General features: G+C 54.9%; 1 protein-coding gene across 1 annotated transcript; it reads left to right on the forward strand.

Moving 5' to 3' along the window:
• Positions 1 to 6,101: 6,101 nt before the first annotated feature.
• Positions 6,102 to 12,932, forward strand: GPR15LG (G protein-coupled receptor 15 ligand). Its single transcript, XM_079794182.1, has 3 exons — positions 6,102 to 6,387; positions 7,850 to 7,939; positions 11,718 to 12,932. The coding sequence occupies exons 1-3, from the start codon at positions 6,318 to 6,320 to the stop codon at positions 11,801 to 11,803; spliced, it is 246 nt and encodes an 81-aa protein (XP_079650308.1). The 5' UTR covers positions 6,102 to 6,317; the 3' UTR covers positions 11,804 to 12,932.
• Positions 12,933 to 16,401: the final 3,469 nt, after the last annotated feature.

The following is a 16,401-nucleotide window of genomic DNA, read 5'->3' on the forward strand; positions in this document are numbered from 1 at the left end:
TCAGAATCGAATCGGGGACCCTTCAGTCTGCAAGCCAACGCTCTATCCACTGAGCCAAACCGGCTAGGGCAAGGGTCCTGGGTTTGATCCCAGTCAAGGGCATATGCCTGGGTTGTGGACTCAATCCCCAGTAGGGTGCGTGCAGGAGGCAACCAATCAATGATTCTCATTGATGTTTCTCTCCGTCTCCCCCTCCGTCTCCAAAATCAATAAAAATATGTTTTAAAAATAAAAATGCTCTCCACTGAGACCCTTGTAAAAACTATCTGATCAGCTGAAGCATGGTGTCAGTTGGCCATCGTACCCCCAGATTAGGCTTACGTGTGCCTGGAACATGTGGGCTACTCACCTGTGCCCCAGTGGGAGTGTGCATAGCATCCCAGCTGCTGAAAACGGTTCATGTGGTGATCTCAGAAAGGGTGGGCATGTCTTAGTTTCATTTACTCAGTAGCTGTGTTACCTCGATGCTAAGATGCAGTATTTTTTACACTTTCAATTTCTTTTTTTTTTTTTTTTTTTTTTTTTTTTTACAAAACTAGTGTATCTTAAAATTAGTGGCATTTTAGAACTGAAGAAATATGGTGTTTTCCATAATTTCCCAATAGTTCGTTATCCTGTAAGAACAGGTATCTAAAGAATAATCATGGTAATTGCCAGGAGCTATTAACTTTTCCCGATGATTCACAGGGAACCTTTCACAAGACAGTACTAGCCTAGCCCCACCCAGTTAGGTGTCTCGTGGGCTTGAATGCAGAATGACCTAAACAGGAAGACCAGTGGAAGCTGAGAGCACGAGGGATGTGGTTTGATCTGACTTCGTTAGGAAGATTCAGGGACTTGTTAGGTTGGTTCAGTTTGGTGCTTCTTGAAAGAACTAACTCAGCACCAGCTGTGGGGAGAAACATGAATCCTTGTGTCTGTCCTTTCTGCCCTGCCATCAGCCTAGCTAGAAGCAGGCCGTTGAGAAGACAGGCATCTATCTGATGGGCAGAGGCAGGGTGGCAGCAGGAGAGAACTCGCGGGAGGAGGCCCAGGCTTGGCTGGCTTGGAGCCGGAAGCTCTTGGGATCAGTGGGGAGTTTCACAAACACAACTGTCAATCACCACAGGTCACTCGAAGAGATCAAGTCAACAGATACATGTTAGATGCTGTATTAGATACCATGCTGTTAAAATGTGAGAAACAGCAACAAGTGACCCACGGTAGTTATGAAATACCTAGAAACTCCAAAAGCATGGTCCAGACTGAAGGCTGCAGGAGTGCAGGGAAGGGACAGGTGTGCCCGATGCCCACAGGAAGGCAGGCGTCCCCCACGCCCGGCAGCGGGCTGGTGGCTGGAAGGGGCTTTCTGCTTTGATCTGGGACACCCCCACACACAGCATCATGGGAAGTATCCTGGCCCCCCTTGCAGAGGACCCAACCTCTGCCAGCACACCCAATGTGTCTGTGACTGCTTGTGTCTCAGGGTGTATCACCCTTGCCATACTGGTGCCTCAGCAAAGGGAAGCGTGTGATCACTACCTCATTTAAGTAGAAGTCATTTTAAAAGAAGTTGGAAAAATTATGACAAGATCATCACTGTTAATCCAAGAGGCAGGGAAAGGGACACGGTAGGAAAATGAGTTGTTTGCTACATTTTCTAGTATATTATAGCTGCCCCTAAGTAGTTTTTTACAAAGGTAAGTACATACGGTGAGAAAATCCATTGAAACACTTTTCAAAAGAACCATGAAAGCAGGACACCTCTCCACCCTGAGGCCTGGCCCGGCCCGGCTCCCAGTGGACCGGGACCCAGAGCCTTCGAGGTGCTTGTGGCCCTGACAGGCCGTTGGCAGCGAGCCCAGGTTGAAGTTTCCCCGGGACTGCCAGGCCCTGGCCGCACCTCAGACCTCGCCCTGTCCCTGTGGTGCCAGGAGGGAGGGTGGGGTTGGGGAAAGCTGACAATTCTGGGAAGCCTGCTATCAACCCTGCAAGTCAGAGGCCAGACACTGACAGACAGGATCCATCCCAGCCAGCGCTGAGGGCTTGGCACCCCTTCTCCCTGCGGCCACGCCTCACGCATGCTCTACAGGTTCTCCCTTCCCTGTCAGAATCCACAGCTGTGAATGGTGCTGGCATCCATCATTTAGGCCTGAATTTTAGGATTTTTTTTTTTTGGTCCTGAATTGTGGCAAGAAAACACAGTCATTGTTCTACATCAAGCATGTCAAACATAAGCCAGCGGGCCGCATGCCTCATTTATTTAAACAAGGCATGCGAGTTTGACATGCTTGCTCTACATTGAAGAAGCACCATACATCCTTGAACACAAGTGGGGGTTGCTAGTTTTTGGAGACAGGTTGCACCCCACTTCCAGCAATCAACCATCTAATAAGAGATTATCAAGTCATCAGATACCAGGACGAGTTAGCATTGCACTCATCACAAGGATCTGTTCCTCTCCAGCTGCCGCTGCTGTTGTGATTCGGAGCAGACACTGAACAGCACAGCTGCGCAGCGGCCCCAGGGCCGCTCAGTGGCAGAGTTCCGTTATTCACACAGCCCAAGGCCCCGAAGAGAAGTTGCGGGACAGCCTGAGTCAGAGGGAGAGGCCTGCCCCCACTTCCGTCCTCTTGATGCTCCGTAAATGAGTTTAAATGAGGGACTCTAGATGATTGAGTTGTGATAAAGCTAATTTACTAAAGCATGCACATTTATTAGAGAAGCAAGGCAACAAACCTATCCATCTGGCTTATGAAGCGCAGACGGGCGCTCAGCTAATCCGAAGAGCAGGTTGGGTGGGAGTCAGGCGTTCTGTACCCTCCTGGCTGTAGGTTTCAGAATTGCCCTGCTGCATATGTTGGTGCAGATCAATTCTCAAGGTTCCTTTTTACTGTGTTGTGGCCTTCCCAGGACACACGAGAAGCACCTGGCAGCTTCATCTTGTCAAGCCTTGAGCATGCTGGCTTGCCTGCATTCTCTCCTGAGGGAGGCTCTAACCATTTGCTCTCAAAGATAATGGCTTGCTATTTGCAGGCCAGCTGCAAATTACCCTCACTGTTTGGCCTTGTTCTAACTTTCTTGTTTCAACTTCCCTATTCCTCCTGGCCCGGCTTGTTCCTGGCTTCTCACTGCCCTGCAGCAGAGCCTGGGCCATGTGGCTCTAAGGCCTGTGCTTCTTAGAAGACCAGGGTTCTGAGTCCCCCTCCAGGCTGAAACTGCTGGTAGGTGTGAAGGTGTCGGCCAAAGGCAGGGCCCCCATGGAGAGGAAGGGCAGAAGGGCCAGGGGCTCAGAGGCAGTGGCCTCACAGGTGCTCCCACAGGACAGGGAGTGGCGGCGGGAAGGCGGCCCCCTTTGTGTCCTGGAGCAGGAGGCGGCATTCCAGCATGAGCCCCGGGAAGAGCCCAAGTCCTGCTGGCAGCCACCATGGTGGGCAGGTGGCCCGCTGTCAGGGCTGTGGGTGGATGGGCCCCCAGCGGCGGGGAGACTAACGGGGAGGGTGCACAGCATGCGGGGAACCGAAGGGCCAGCCAGGCCAGGGTGGAGGGGACAGGATTTGTCAGCCTTGACCCCAGAGCCAGGCTGGAGGCTCATGAGGAAGCGCAGATCAATTGTAAAACAGAGGAAGCCATTCGTTTTTTGTGCATTTTCAGGATGGCATGTGAGCTAGATCAACGCTGTAGGTTATTGTCGATCCCATGAGCTCTTGTGGAACCAACACATCAGAAAAGAACCTCGGCTTTGGAGTCAGACACACTGCTGCTGTTTCCTGTGAGGGGAGGAACGTTTTCCCTGTAACAAGATGAAACTAAATGCTGGTGTCTCCGAGGCTGGGGAAGAATTCCACGAGAAAGGAATTGAAGGGTCACTGAAGTGGTCCCAGGAGGCTGACCCTCCTCCTATTATAAAGTCACCTGGGATTTGCTAAGCAAATAGAGGAGGGCGCATCATCGCAGGACCAGTCACTGCAGGGCCAGGACCACGCCCTGGGGAGAGGGGTGGCGGGAGAGAAGGGAGGCCGCCTCAGGCGCCTGGCTCCAGGAGAGGCGCTTCAGGCAGTTTCCTAGTTAGAACCAGAAATTTGACTTGAAAAGGTTCCTTCCTGGCACCCTGTGAGGTAGGTGAGCCTCGAGGACATTTTCTCAGGAGGCTGCCAAATGCCAAATCATCTCTGGAAATTTTTCAACGCCTCAAACTTGATTATTTTTGTACACAAACTGCAAATGCTTCAACTAACAGATGTTCCTGTTAAAAATGCTTCTCATTTTCACCTCTTTCAGCTCAACATGAGATTTCAAATATTCTAAAGAGCCAAAGGCATTTCTTCCTTTTTAAAAATAAGACATCCACAGCCATCTGCCTTTGAAATGTTAAGAAAGCAGGTGAAAATCCGAGAGCAGGGATTGTCTTTGGGGAGTGGGGTTTTGGGTAGAACTTGCACTTTATACCCTGTGTTATTAAATTACTGAGGCAGAGGTTGCTGACGTAACTTTTATAAGCATTTAAAAGCAGGTGGGATTCTGACATCTGAATCCATCTTTCCCGCCAAGCATGCGATCCCAGGAACACCTGCAAATCTGAGAACAGTGTGTGTGGTTGTGCAGGGAACGGAAGCCGAGAGAGCCAGTGGCTCCTGCTCTTAGCTGTCAGTGCCCTTACGATCCTGTTCTGTGTTGAGAAGCTGGCATCTATTTCTGACTCAGTAGCTGGGTGGCTGAGGGCCTGCAAAATTACCCAAGGCCTGGACTTTGGGAGCAGATGAGTACCTCTCTTCAGTAGGCAGAGTCTCTCCTACTGTCTCTGCCATTGCAAAGCAATTAGAGTTTAAGTCTGAGTTTCACTGCATTTCTGCCCTGGGCCAGGGCGGGCTTCCCCCCCTCTGATGCTGGTTTGCCAGCACAGAGAGTAGCTGTTACAGCAGGCAATGCGTGAGTGCAGCCAAAGGTATGCTATCTCCCAGAGGACTTGGTGGTGGCACCCCAAGTCACCCAATAAAAGTAAATAAAACAGTGGCAATAGTTCTTGATAGGAACCATGGATGCACTCTAACCTGTCACATGCAGTTAGGAAGAATAGCTGCTGCTGGCAGATGCAGCTCAAGACAAGTCCCACCTCTCCCTGGCCCTCCTGTCAGCAGTGGCTGCCCTCAAATCTCTCCTGGCACCAAGACTGGCCTTGTCTCTGGAAGACCCCCTCCCCCCCAGGTCTTCCTGGCCACACCCTCGCTAAGGCCATGCCCACCCAGGGACGCCATCAAGGCTGGGAACCGCTTGGAGAGGAAACCAGACTGGGGCTGGGTGACTGTCGGCAGGACCTCAGACCTCAAGCCAGCAGCCCCTTTGTGTGGATGGTGTAAACACACACAAGCACACAGGCTGACTGTCATGACATTCCCTGGGCCCTGATTGCTCACTGAGCTGACGGACACTTGTCTAAATTGTTCCCTGAGCTCCAGCGGGGGAGGCGGGGGAGGGCGTGGCTGCCAGTCCCAGGCAGCCTGAGCATCTGCATGGGCTGCTGGGAGCAGGGGCCTGGAGGCTTGAACCAGATGCCACCGTGTCCCATGCGCCTGTGGGCCGGAGTGGAGCCTGCTCTTGGGTAGAAGGGCACACGTATGAGGGCAAAGGAGAGAAGGACATGAGAGCACCAGGGGAAGCACACCGGATCTCACGGCTGCCCCACTAAGGAAGCCCCGAGGCCGGCCGGGTGCCTTCCACCGGGCCCAGCACTCAGCCCGCGCCTGCCATGAGCAGGCCACGGAGCCTCCGGCCCCCGCAGGCAGAGCCTCCTCACCCCTGGTTTCTCTGGGCCGGAGGAAGGCAGCGCCTGCCCCTTCACCGCCGGGAAGCAGTCAGCGCAGGCTCCGGCGCTGCTGTGTGAGAGCAGAACCAAGCCCGGCTCTCTGGCTCCCGAGCCGCTGCTTCCACATCCCCAGTGCTCTCGGCGCCCCCAGGCTTTGGCCAGGGCTTCACCGGCCTCCTCCTGCCGCAGCCCAGCAGCGAGCAGGAAGGGCTGCGTGGATGGGATGATCACAGACACGAAACGTTAATGTTCAACCCAGGGAAGTGGCTCTTCCTGGCAAGTTTCCTGCTCTGGCCACCGAGGCCCTGGGAGCTCCCTGGGCTGGGCCACAGCTCTGCTTCCCACTCACCAAAGGCTCTCACCTTCCTGAAAAGCTGGTTTTTTCCTTTTGGGAGGGGCTGACTCTACTCTTTATGAGAATTTCAAGGTTGCTGTGCCCTGCCCATTTGGGAACACCTCTCGGCACTCGGTGTCCTTGGGGAGGATTTCCGGGGCGCAGCTGCCTCCCAGGACGGACAGGAGGCCCTGCCGCACCATGCGGGCTCTGGTCCTCTCCAGCCTGCTCTGCACACTGCTCCTCTGCTCCTCCATCTTCTCCGTGGAAGGTAGGACCGTGCGGGGTGCTGGGCCTGACGGGGTGTCAGCATCGGGAAGGCTGGAACCAGGAAGTTGGAGGGCAGGCCCCTGGCAGGCAGGCCTGGGCCCCAAAGACGTTGTCCTCCTGAGTCTCTGCAGCACTTCTCCCCACAGTGTCCACCAAGGTGGCTGGGAGCCGTCGCCATCATCTCCTCAGAGCTCCAGCACACAGGCGGAGGGAGGGCAGGCTCCCCGCGCAGACCGGACAGGGCTCTGCACTGGTCCCGCCTCACTAGAATTCAAGGGCCACTGTGCCACGCTCAAAGCACAGTAAATGTGTGTTGAATGAATGAATTAGTTACTAGATTATGTGAGTCTGAACATCTCCCAAACTCATGCACAAGTAGACACTGTGGCAGAAGGCATGAGAGGGCGCCTGAGGGGTTTGGAAGTGGGGGGCGATGCTGTGCCTCTGTGGATATGAGTATTTTGTAGGTAGCTGAGTATTTTGAGCTTTTTCTCTTACCTAACCCTCTAGAAACTGCCTACTTTTACTCTTGTTTTAGTGGTTGCAGTTAACATCCATTGGGGTTGGGGATAAGGAAGTATGTATAGGGGCGAAAACACCCATCATTTCATGCTGCGAGAATAGCCATGTTCAACATTTTCATTGTTTCTTTTCAGTATTGCGTGCCAGCCTTTTTGTTTGAGGTTGTGTCTGTTGCTTATCACTGCGTGATGATGCTCATCAAGCACAGTTAGGATTGGGGTCCTGAGAGCGTTCACACCAGCGTGTCAGCAGCAGTGATCTCTGAGCAAGATGACAGGCAGGGTTTGTTTTCTGACACCCCTGAGGGGACATGTGCGTCTATAACATGGAGCCGGGCCTGGCATCCTCACACACAGGGCCTGGCAGTGCAGACAGAGCTCTGTTCACCATGTTGGAGGCGGCCACTGCTCCTTCATGAGGATTTAATGAAGATAAAGCTCTTTCCCTATAAAGTTTCCTGTCCGTTTAGGAATATCTCTGGCAGATTCTCCATAGCAGTGCTATTCAACTAATATTTTTTAGGTATAACTTGCCATCAAGTGAATGTGCATGATGAATTTACATGCTTAGACATTTAGATGGTTGACAACTTTGCACTATTTTAGGTATGTGGCAAAGGCATATGTGTCCATAAAATAATTCTTATATTTAGGGTTATTATCTTAGGCTCAATTGCCACGGCTAGAGCTATGGTGCCAAAAGGCAGTGAATGTTTCTCGGACAAGAACACGAGGAACAGATCCTGGGGGCAGAGAATTCCTCCATATCAACTTTAATATTCCTGAAAGTAAATCACCTCCAGGCCCCTCCTTCACCCGGGCCTCCCAGAGCCCATCCTGAGCTTCTCAAGCAGCATGTCTGAGCCCTGAGCCGTGAGAGCTGAAGCTCACGCCAGTCATTCTGCACAGACCAAGCCCAGTGCCCCCTGTGTCCGCCCTCAGGAAGAAGGCACCCCCGGCCTCCTGCCAAGCCCTGGAAAGGCAAGCCCTGCTGTTCCCAAGTTCCTGATCCTGCCCTGAGGACCCAGAAAGGTGAGCACCACACCCCAAGGGGCCGTGTCAGTCCCGCCCAAGCCAGGGGTCGGCCTGGTATGGAGGGGCCACAGACAGATAGGATCGCTGCCTGGTGGGGCTTCCAGTCTGTGGGGAAAACTGACCACCCCAGCCCCAAAGTCAACAAATGAATCATTTTGAACTCAATATGTTCTGTCAAATGAAAGAACAGGATGCAATTAAGAAATGGGGAACAGCCCTAACCGGTTTGGCTCAGTGGATAGAGCATCGGCCTGCGGACTCAAGGGTCCCAGGTTCGATTCCGGTCAGGGGCATGTACCTTGGTTGCGGGCACATCCCCAGTGGGGGGTGTGCAAGAGGCAGCTGATCGATGTTTCTCTCTCATCGATGTTTCTAACTCTCTCTAAAAAAAAAAAAAAAAAAAAATGGGGAACAGGGTGGAGGGAGAGGGTGCAGGCAAGGGGTCTGTGATGTGCAAGAGGAAGGCATGGAGGACAGAGGGAGGGGGCTGAGAAGTGCTCATGGAAGCTACCAACCAAGGCAGGGCTGGTCTTGGAGGTGGCACAGAGGCCGGGCAGATGAGGCCGGCAGGTCGCGAGTCCCGGAAGCACAGGCAGGGAGAAGGCCTGGGCATGGCTGGGTGGCAGGGGGCATGCAGTGGTGGTGGTGGGGGGGGGGGGGGGAGGGCTGCAGGCACCCAGGTCCCAGCCAGGCCAGGGGAAGACTGACGCGTGGGCGTGGGCTGGCCCGGGTGAGAGGTAGGAGTGCTGGACCTCTGCTGAGCCGTAGTCGGTGGGACCTAGAGCCTGGGGCTGCACAGTCCTCAGGGTGAGCTGCAGAGCCTGCCATCAGCCAGGCCTGACACTGAGCCAGGGCGCCTGCCCCGACTCCTCGCAGCCTAAGGTCCCCTGCAGGACAGATTCAGGCACCAGCTCCTCCTCCGTTACCATTTGTAATGGAGGATACAGTTTGACATGCTTGATGTAGAGCAATGACTGCTTTCTTGCTACGATTCAGGACAAAAAAACCCTCACTAACTTTCAGGCCAGTTAAGTGCCCTCCATTCCCATTCCCGCGGCTCTCCTGCACCCGCGCCTGACTGGCTCCAGGAGCCTGTGCCCCAGAGGGAGCTGAGGGGCTCAGCCTCAGGCCACTCCTCTGAGGAAGGGCATCGCCCCCCAGGGGCCAGGAGAAGCACCAGACCTCACCCCCTGAGCCCAGGGCGCCCAGCACCCAGGCAGCTGGAGAGTGAACCGCTGACGGGCTGCCTGGAACTCAGCTCCCACCTGAGGCCCAACCAGGCGCAGAGGCCGTGTTTCGTGAAAGAAATAAGGCAGAAGCCGAGGGAAGAGAAGCAGCATCTACCCCATGCGGAGAGAAGGGCATGCTCAGACCCTCCCCAGGATGCACCTGCTTGGAGGAGGGAGGGGAGTTAAGGATGTGTGCACAGCACAGGCTAGCACACGGCTCCGCGAAACAGCCGGCGGCCGCGCACACAGCCAGGAGGTGGTGAGTCACACGGGACTCCAGAACCCCATGTGCGAGGCTCTCGTGGTGGGCCGGGGTTTCTTTCAGAGTGTACCTGTTTAAAATTCCATTGCAGAAATTTGCAAACAACTTAGAACAAAAAGAGCGAAACAAACAGTTCTATTGTGTCCTTAGCGATCTCAGTTAAACCCGGGACCACGGGGAAGCATGGTCACTGCTTCACAGACTGGGAACCTGAGTCTGAGGCAGAGCGAGGAGTCCGGTGTGTCCAGTCTTCCCACTGCAGCCACGCCCCCCACCCCCGCACCCCAGCCGGCTTCCCGCAGCGCATTGGTGAAGCGATTCGCGTGCCCCAGGGACCTAGGACTCACGTGGCCGTCAGCCACCGGCTCCACCTGCTGCCCCGCACTCCTCGCTCGGCCCGGACAGCATTGAAGGTGGAGCCGCGGGTGGTCCTCCGCGCCCGCTGCTTCTTGGGAGGAGGTGTGAGCGGGCCCAGGATGGCGGCGTCAGGAAGCATCGAGGTGGACAATGAGAGCAAAGCCATGAGCTCTCGGCCAGGCCAGGGTGGGGCTCCTCCTGTGTGTGGCCAGCAGCGGGGCGGGTGTGCCGGCTCTGCTCTCTGTGCCGACAGGAGTGTCCATGCGCCTGTCCTTGGAAAGAACATAACCAGGTGGGCGGTGGCCCACCCGTGAACATTAGCTGCTCCTCAGCCTCCAGGCTCTCCTGAGCTCTGTCTCCCTGCAGGTGCTGCGCTCGGAGGGCTGGGGGGGGGGGGGGTGCGGAGGGGAGGAGTGGGTGGGACGGGGACAGGAAGTGCCAGGCATAGAACTCTGGGTCAAACCAACAAAATCATCTTCAAAAATCAGTGTGCCAAGTGGCCAATTGCTGAAGTTACACAGACCAATTTACTAAAAAAGTATTTTTCTCAAGTGTTAGAACCGTGTAGCACTGTCCAGCTGCTCTGTCATAGCGGCAGTTTTTAAAGCAATGTTCAACCTGTTGGCCGTGAGCACTGGAAGGGGTCAAATGGCAGCTGTTTAGGCCCCACCTCATAATAATCCCAAGAGTTAGGTACTATTAGTATGACCATTTTTACACACGAGGAACCAAAGCACAGAGAGGTTAAGTAACTTATTGAAGGTCACACAGCTAGTAAGTGGTAAACCTGGCTCTGCCAAATGACCTGGTTCCAGATCCTATGTTCTTAATTCTTTCACTGCCTTGCATAGAAATAGCCTGGAAACAGAAGGAGAAAAAAAAAAAAAAGAATAATCCCATTACCATCCTACCTAATAATAGACAAATATGCAAATTGACCACACCTTCCCTACACCCAAGCCACGCCTGCCAGCCAAGCCACGCCCATCAACCAATCAGGACGAGTATGCAAATTACCCCAACAAAGATGGCGGCTAATTTGCATATCAAGACAGCTTAGAAAGAAGCCAAGAGCTGCAGAAGGGAGCAAAGCTGCGGAGAAGCAAGCAAGCTGGGGGGAGGAGAAGGGAGGGGCGGAGGTGGGGCCGGGGGAGAAGGGAGGAGAGCAGGCAGGCTGGTGGAGAAGGCGGGGCGGGGGAGAAGGGAGGAGCGGAGGCGGGGCCGGGGGCGAAGGAAGGAGAGCAGGCAGGGCGGGGTAGAGTGCAGCAGGAAACCCTATTGCAGGATTTTTCCTGCAACGGGAACGCTAGTAACTTAATAAGCCTCTCATTTGTGTTTCCTTTGTTTTGTCATGCAAAATGTTTGCCTGGTTTTATTTTTTATTGTATATCATTCTTTAATTTTTAAAATTCACACTACATCATAATCATTTTTTTCATGTTGCAACATAGTCTTCATAATCATAGTGCTTTATTACTATTAAAATTTTCCACTATTGAAAACAAAACTCTGAAGAATACCTTAGTGCATGCAGTTTTTTCTTTTTGTGGATTGTCCGTCCCATAAATTCGTCCCAGCTCTGTCACACACATTGCTGAAAGATGGTCTGAGGGAGCGAGGGCCTGCATGCATGTGGGCAGGGCTTCTGCCCGGCCCCTCAGCCTCAATGGACTCTGCTCTTGGCAGAGCCAGCTGAGCAGCTAAGCCACCTTCTCTCCTTCTCCTGCGAGGAAATCGGATTTCTCTCTGACGGATGAAATGGCCTGGGCTGGTCGTGCTTGGAGGCCTCGTCTGTGCCTCGGGGAGGAGGGTAGAGTAGAGTATGCTTTGATTTTTTTAAAATTGTGTCTAGAAGTGAATCCTAACTGTGTTCCCCTCTCTTCACCCCCGGCTCTGCCTGCCGTGTCTGCCCATTGCTCCTTCCCAGGGCACCGTGTGAGGATCTGCAAACCATGCAAGTTCAAGCCAGCGTCCCCCTTGTGGGTGGTGCCTGGGGCGCTCCCACAGGTTTAGTGTTTCCCAAGAAAGGCTCGGTTCCTGAGGCGCCCAGAAGCCCCCGGCTCCCCTCTGGAGCTGGGACTGAGGCAAAGGCCCTGGGACTTCCAGCCCTGGAAGCCTCTGCCCCAAACCACCGGTCTCCTCCTTAAAGACACAGCATTCCCCGCGCCACGTTGGATTGTTCTTGCCCTGCCTTCAGAAAAGCCACAATAAAGAAAGAAGAGCTTGGAACGCTTGTTTTTCTGAGTGTCCTTGGACAATAACCTAGCACCTTGGGACTCACATCGGCGTCAGAGCTGTAAAAGCTGGTGAGGAAGACAAGGCCAGGGAAGGCCCCCTCGTCGCTGTTCTGAAGGCTTCCATTCTCCTCCTTCAACCTTCACTGCTGTGAGCTGGGTGTTGGAGGGCTTCCTCTTGGGCAGCAAGGGCCCTGGAGGAGTCCCAGAATTTCAGATCCTGGTCCCATTGTGCCACCAACCACTTACTGTGAACCAAGCTCAGCCCACCTTGCCTCAGCCCCCACCTGGCCCCTGTGGCACAGACAGGATTCTCCCGGGACACGTGCAGCTGTGAATCCAGAGCCTTTACCGCCTGCAGGGTGCAGGGAGCAGGCTCCCCGGGCAGCTGACTGGCTGCAGGGGCCCACCGTTCCACATGCGCCCAGCCCCTCCACTTGTATCCAAAGGCCCCTGAGGGGTCCTTTCCTATCTTCCCCATGAGAGTCGGCAGGAATCTATAATAATCCTATCTAACAAAGAGGGAATATGCTAATTGACTGCCCCTCTCTCAAAGATGGCGGCAGCGCCCACAGCCACAAGATGGCGGCGCCCAGTCCCCTCAACCCCACCGTGGTGGCAGGCACTTGGCAAGGCTGGGCCCACCCTCAGGTGGGCCTAGCTGCTCTATGTGCCGGCTTCTGGAGTCCCCCAGTCCCCTCAGCCCCCCAGCCACCCAGGGCCAGCCTGAGGCGCAGGCAACCAGGGCCAGTTGAGGCTTGCGCTGCCGGCAGTGGCAGCAGCAGAGGTGTGATGGGTCGTCACCTTCCCCTGATCACCGGGTCGCCTCTTGCCCCTGAGGACTCCCGGACTGTGAGAGGGGGCAGGCCAGGCTGAGGGACTCCCCCCTCCAGTGCACGAATTTTCATGCACCAGGCCTCTAGTAAAAGAATAATATGCTAATTAGACTGGACAGCCGAATGGCTTTCCTGATGACCTTTCGAACGAAGGCTGGGCTGCAAGGGCCAAGCCCCTTGCATGAATTTCGTGCATCAGGCCTCTAGTGAATAATAATCAGACAAATAAATAAGCAAAATGCATGGGGCATCCTTGTTTGGGCAGGTCTATCAGAGGATGTGAGCCCCAAGGTTCTGCTCAAGGAAAGCCCTTCACCACAGCACACCCAATGCAGAGCAGGAAGAATGAGAACGAGCGAGAGTAGCAAGGCCTGCGCCAACACCCCAGGATTCAAGTCCCAGCCCTGCCCAGGATTCCTCTTTTCTGTGAAATAAAGCTCACAGGAGCAGGGGGGTGGGGGGTGGGCTTGGTTCATGGAAGTCCCTGCTTCCCTGCCCCCATCCGGGGTAGTGTTTGTGTCCACAGTGAATGCAGAGCTGCAGGGCTGCGGCTCAGAGGGGCAGATGGCCCAGGTCTGAGAGGCTTATCTCTCAGTAAAGCTCCCTTCAATCGGATTCTCCCGCAAGGTGAGCCCCACACACGTCAGCCTGCCAGGCCGCCAGGTGCGGGGTTGATGGGAAGCGGTGCTCTGCGCGGCCTCGGGGATGTGGTCCCAGGGCAGCCAGCAGCCCTTGCCTTGCTTTCCAGTCACAGGCGCACGCCTCACGCACTCTTTCTCACCCTCCCGGTTGGCATTGGTCAGACTGGGAGGCTCTGAGGCCCTCAGGCTGGGGCTGAGGAGCCATCACAGTCCCACAGAGTTGGGAGCACCGCGGGGAGGGATGGGAAGAGGAGGAGCTGGTGTCTGAGCTGAGTTCTGGGGGAGCTCCAGCTGGGAGAGAAGGTGTCTATCTATCTGTTTGTTTGGGGGGAAGTAGGGGTGCAGCAAGGGCCAGGCAGGAAAACTTAAGTATTTGAGGAAAATTCAGCAACTGGACAGCAACACCAATGGACAAAGAGAAAGGGGGGATTCACTCTGGGGCCCTGTGAGCCCCTGGAAGCCATCAGATATTTAGAGTTTATGCTGATGAGAAGAGCCAGAGACGCTTGTGAGCAGAGGCGAATGCAGGCAGGGAGAGGGGCCTGCTGGGATAAAGGCAGGACAGTGGGCCAGGCAGACAGACGGGAGGGTGAGACGGGGCAGCTTGCGGGCTGTGTGGACGGCTGTGTGGACGAGACCATTCCTGGGCGTGCAGGGCTCCCACTGAGAGCTTCTTCGGCAAAGGGACCCTCACCTTCCAGCAATGCCGGAGAGCCAGCCCTGCTCCCTCCTCTATTCTCCACTCCCACACCCTCCAAAACAGGAAAAGAAAAAAATCTCACACAAAATTAAACACCTGTACTCAAGACTCAACCAGGAGGAACAATTCAAAGGCCACATGCCGACGGCTGAGCCAAGTCCCTCTTTACACTCAGAAAGCCCCGGGCCTGAGGCCCAGCCCTCTGCGGGTGCAGTCGGAAGGGAAAGTCAGACATTAAATGCACAAATAAAAGTGTAACCGGGCAACCAAGGGTCCGCACTGCCTGTCACCACTTGAACCAATTAAGCAGAGACCAGGTTGAATCATATGAGCGATTATCCAGTCCTCCCGGCAGCATGGGAAAGCAGCAGGCTACCCACGAAAATCTGCTCTGCCCCCACCATAAGCCGCTGCTTATAGAGGTAGAAGGACAAAGGAAAGTAGGCAAAGGGCAAAAGGGCTGAGTCCTCAAAGGGCTTAGTGATATGCAAGGGCTGGGGCTACCTGGGAAGCAGCCAAAGGGAGCCTGGCTCCCACACAAACAGGTGCCTGCAGAGCTGCAGGGGCCGGAGCACCCTCCCCTCTCACCCGCGAGCCGCCTCCAGAGCTCGCCACATGGGTTTTAATTGGTGAGTCTACGGGGTAATCGTGTGCATACGGCGATACAAGGCTCTCAGGGACCCTTTGAGATGAAAAGGAAACCCCAAACATCTGAAAGTGACTTTTAGTTAGAAAACCGGACTTCTCAGCAGCCCCGACTCCTTGAAGAATCCAGCCATGTTTGCAGGTAACAGTGGTGCCATTAGAGGAAGTGTGCAGTCTCCATGGCAACTGAAGGGGATCACACTCCCTGACTGTGGGACCCTGTACTGCTGACAGCTTCAAGCTTCCCAGACAGAGTTGGGTTCAAATGATGGCTCTGTCATGTGCCCACATGGGCCTCAGGTTCCCGCCTCTGCAATGAGACTGAGAGCCTCTCACGGAGAGTAAGTCAGACGAGAAAGGCCTGGTTCTGCAATAGAAGCTGAATGGTCACAGATCTGCTTCCACCAAACAGGACCAGGCCTCCTGGAGCGGTTCCATTCCAGCCACTGCAGGGCCTCCTGTTGGCACCGCACACATTACAGCCACTTGTGCCCACCCCTCTGCTGACTCATCTCCCAGCTTATATCGGGGCAAACTGTTGAGGTGGCCCTTCCTGGGGCTGGAGACTCCACGTCTGGTCTGGTCAGTGCTCCACAGGCCCAGCCTGTGGCCCCGGGGACCCTGCAGCACTTCCCTGCCCTGAGAACAGCAGGGAACTCCTGGGACCCGGTGTGCCAAGCTTCGGTTTAGGAAAGGGCTGGCCCTGTGCTTACTAGCAGCCTGGTAGCCTGCGCCAGCTCCAAAAGCAACTGGTAGGCTTGCTGTCAGGGGCTCCATCCCAGGAAAAGGTCATTGGCTCATCTGCTATTGAACCTGTCAAAGCACACTGCCCTAGGGACCTGCAGAGTGTGAACCAGAGGTGGAGGTGTCAGGTTACAAGATGTCAGAAACAAAAGGTCCTTTTCTACATCAAAATGCAACCTGTTTGCTCAACTCAGTGATTAAATATGCTGTGGATCTGAACAGGGGTCATGAGCAGGGGTCTCCACCAGTTGCTATTGGGTGGAGTCAGAAAGACCTGCCCTAGTGGGACCTGCTCTAGAGGGACCTGCTCTAGAGGAACCTGCTCTAGAGGGACCTGCCCTAGAGAGACCTGCCCTAGAGGGACCTGCCCTAGAGAGACCTGCCCTAGAGGGACCTGCCCTAGAGGGACCTGCTCTAGAGGGACCTGCTCTAGAGGGACCTGCCCTAGAGAGACCTGCCCTAGAGGGACCTGCCCTAGAGGGACCTGCCCTAGAGGGACATGCTCTAGAGGGACCTGCTCTAGAGGGACCTGCCCTAGAGAGACCTGCCCTAGAGGGACCTGCCCTAGAGGGACCTGCCCTAGAGGGACATGCTCTAGAGGGACCTGCTCTAGAGGGACCTGCCCTAGAGAGACCTGCCCTAGAGGGACCTGCCCTAGAGGGACCTGCCCTAGAGGGACATGCTCTAGAGGGACCTGCTCTAGAGGGACCTGCCCTAGAGGGACCTGCTCTAGAGGGACATGCTCTAGAGGGACCTGCTCTAGAGGGACCTGCTCTAGAGGGACATGCTCTAGAGGGACCTGCTCTAGAGG

Source organism: Cnephaeus nilssonii (genome assembly GCF_951640355.1).
Source record: "Cnephaeus nilssonii genome assembly, chromosome: 16".
NCBI lineage: Eukaryota > Metazoa > Chordata > Mammalia > Chiroptera > Vespertilionidae > Cnephaeus > Cnephaeus nilssonii.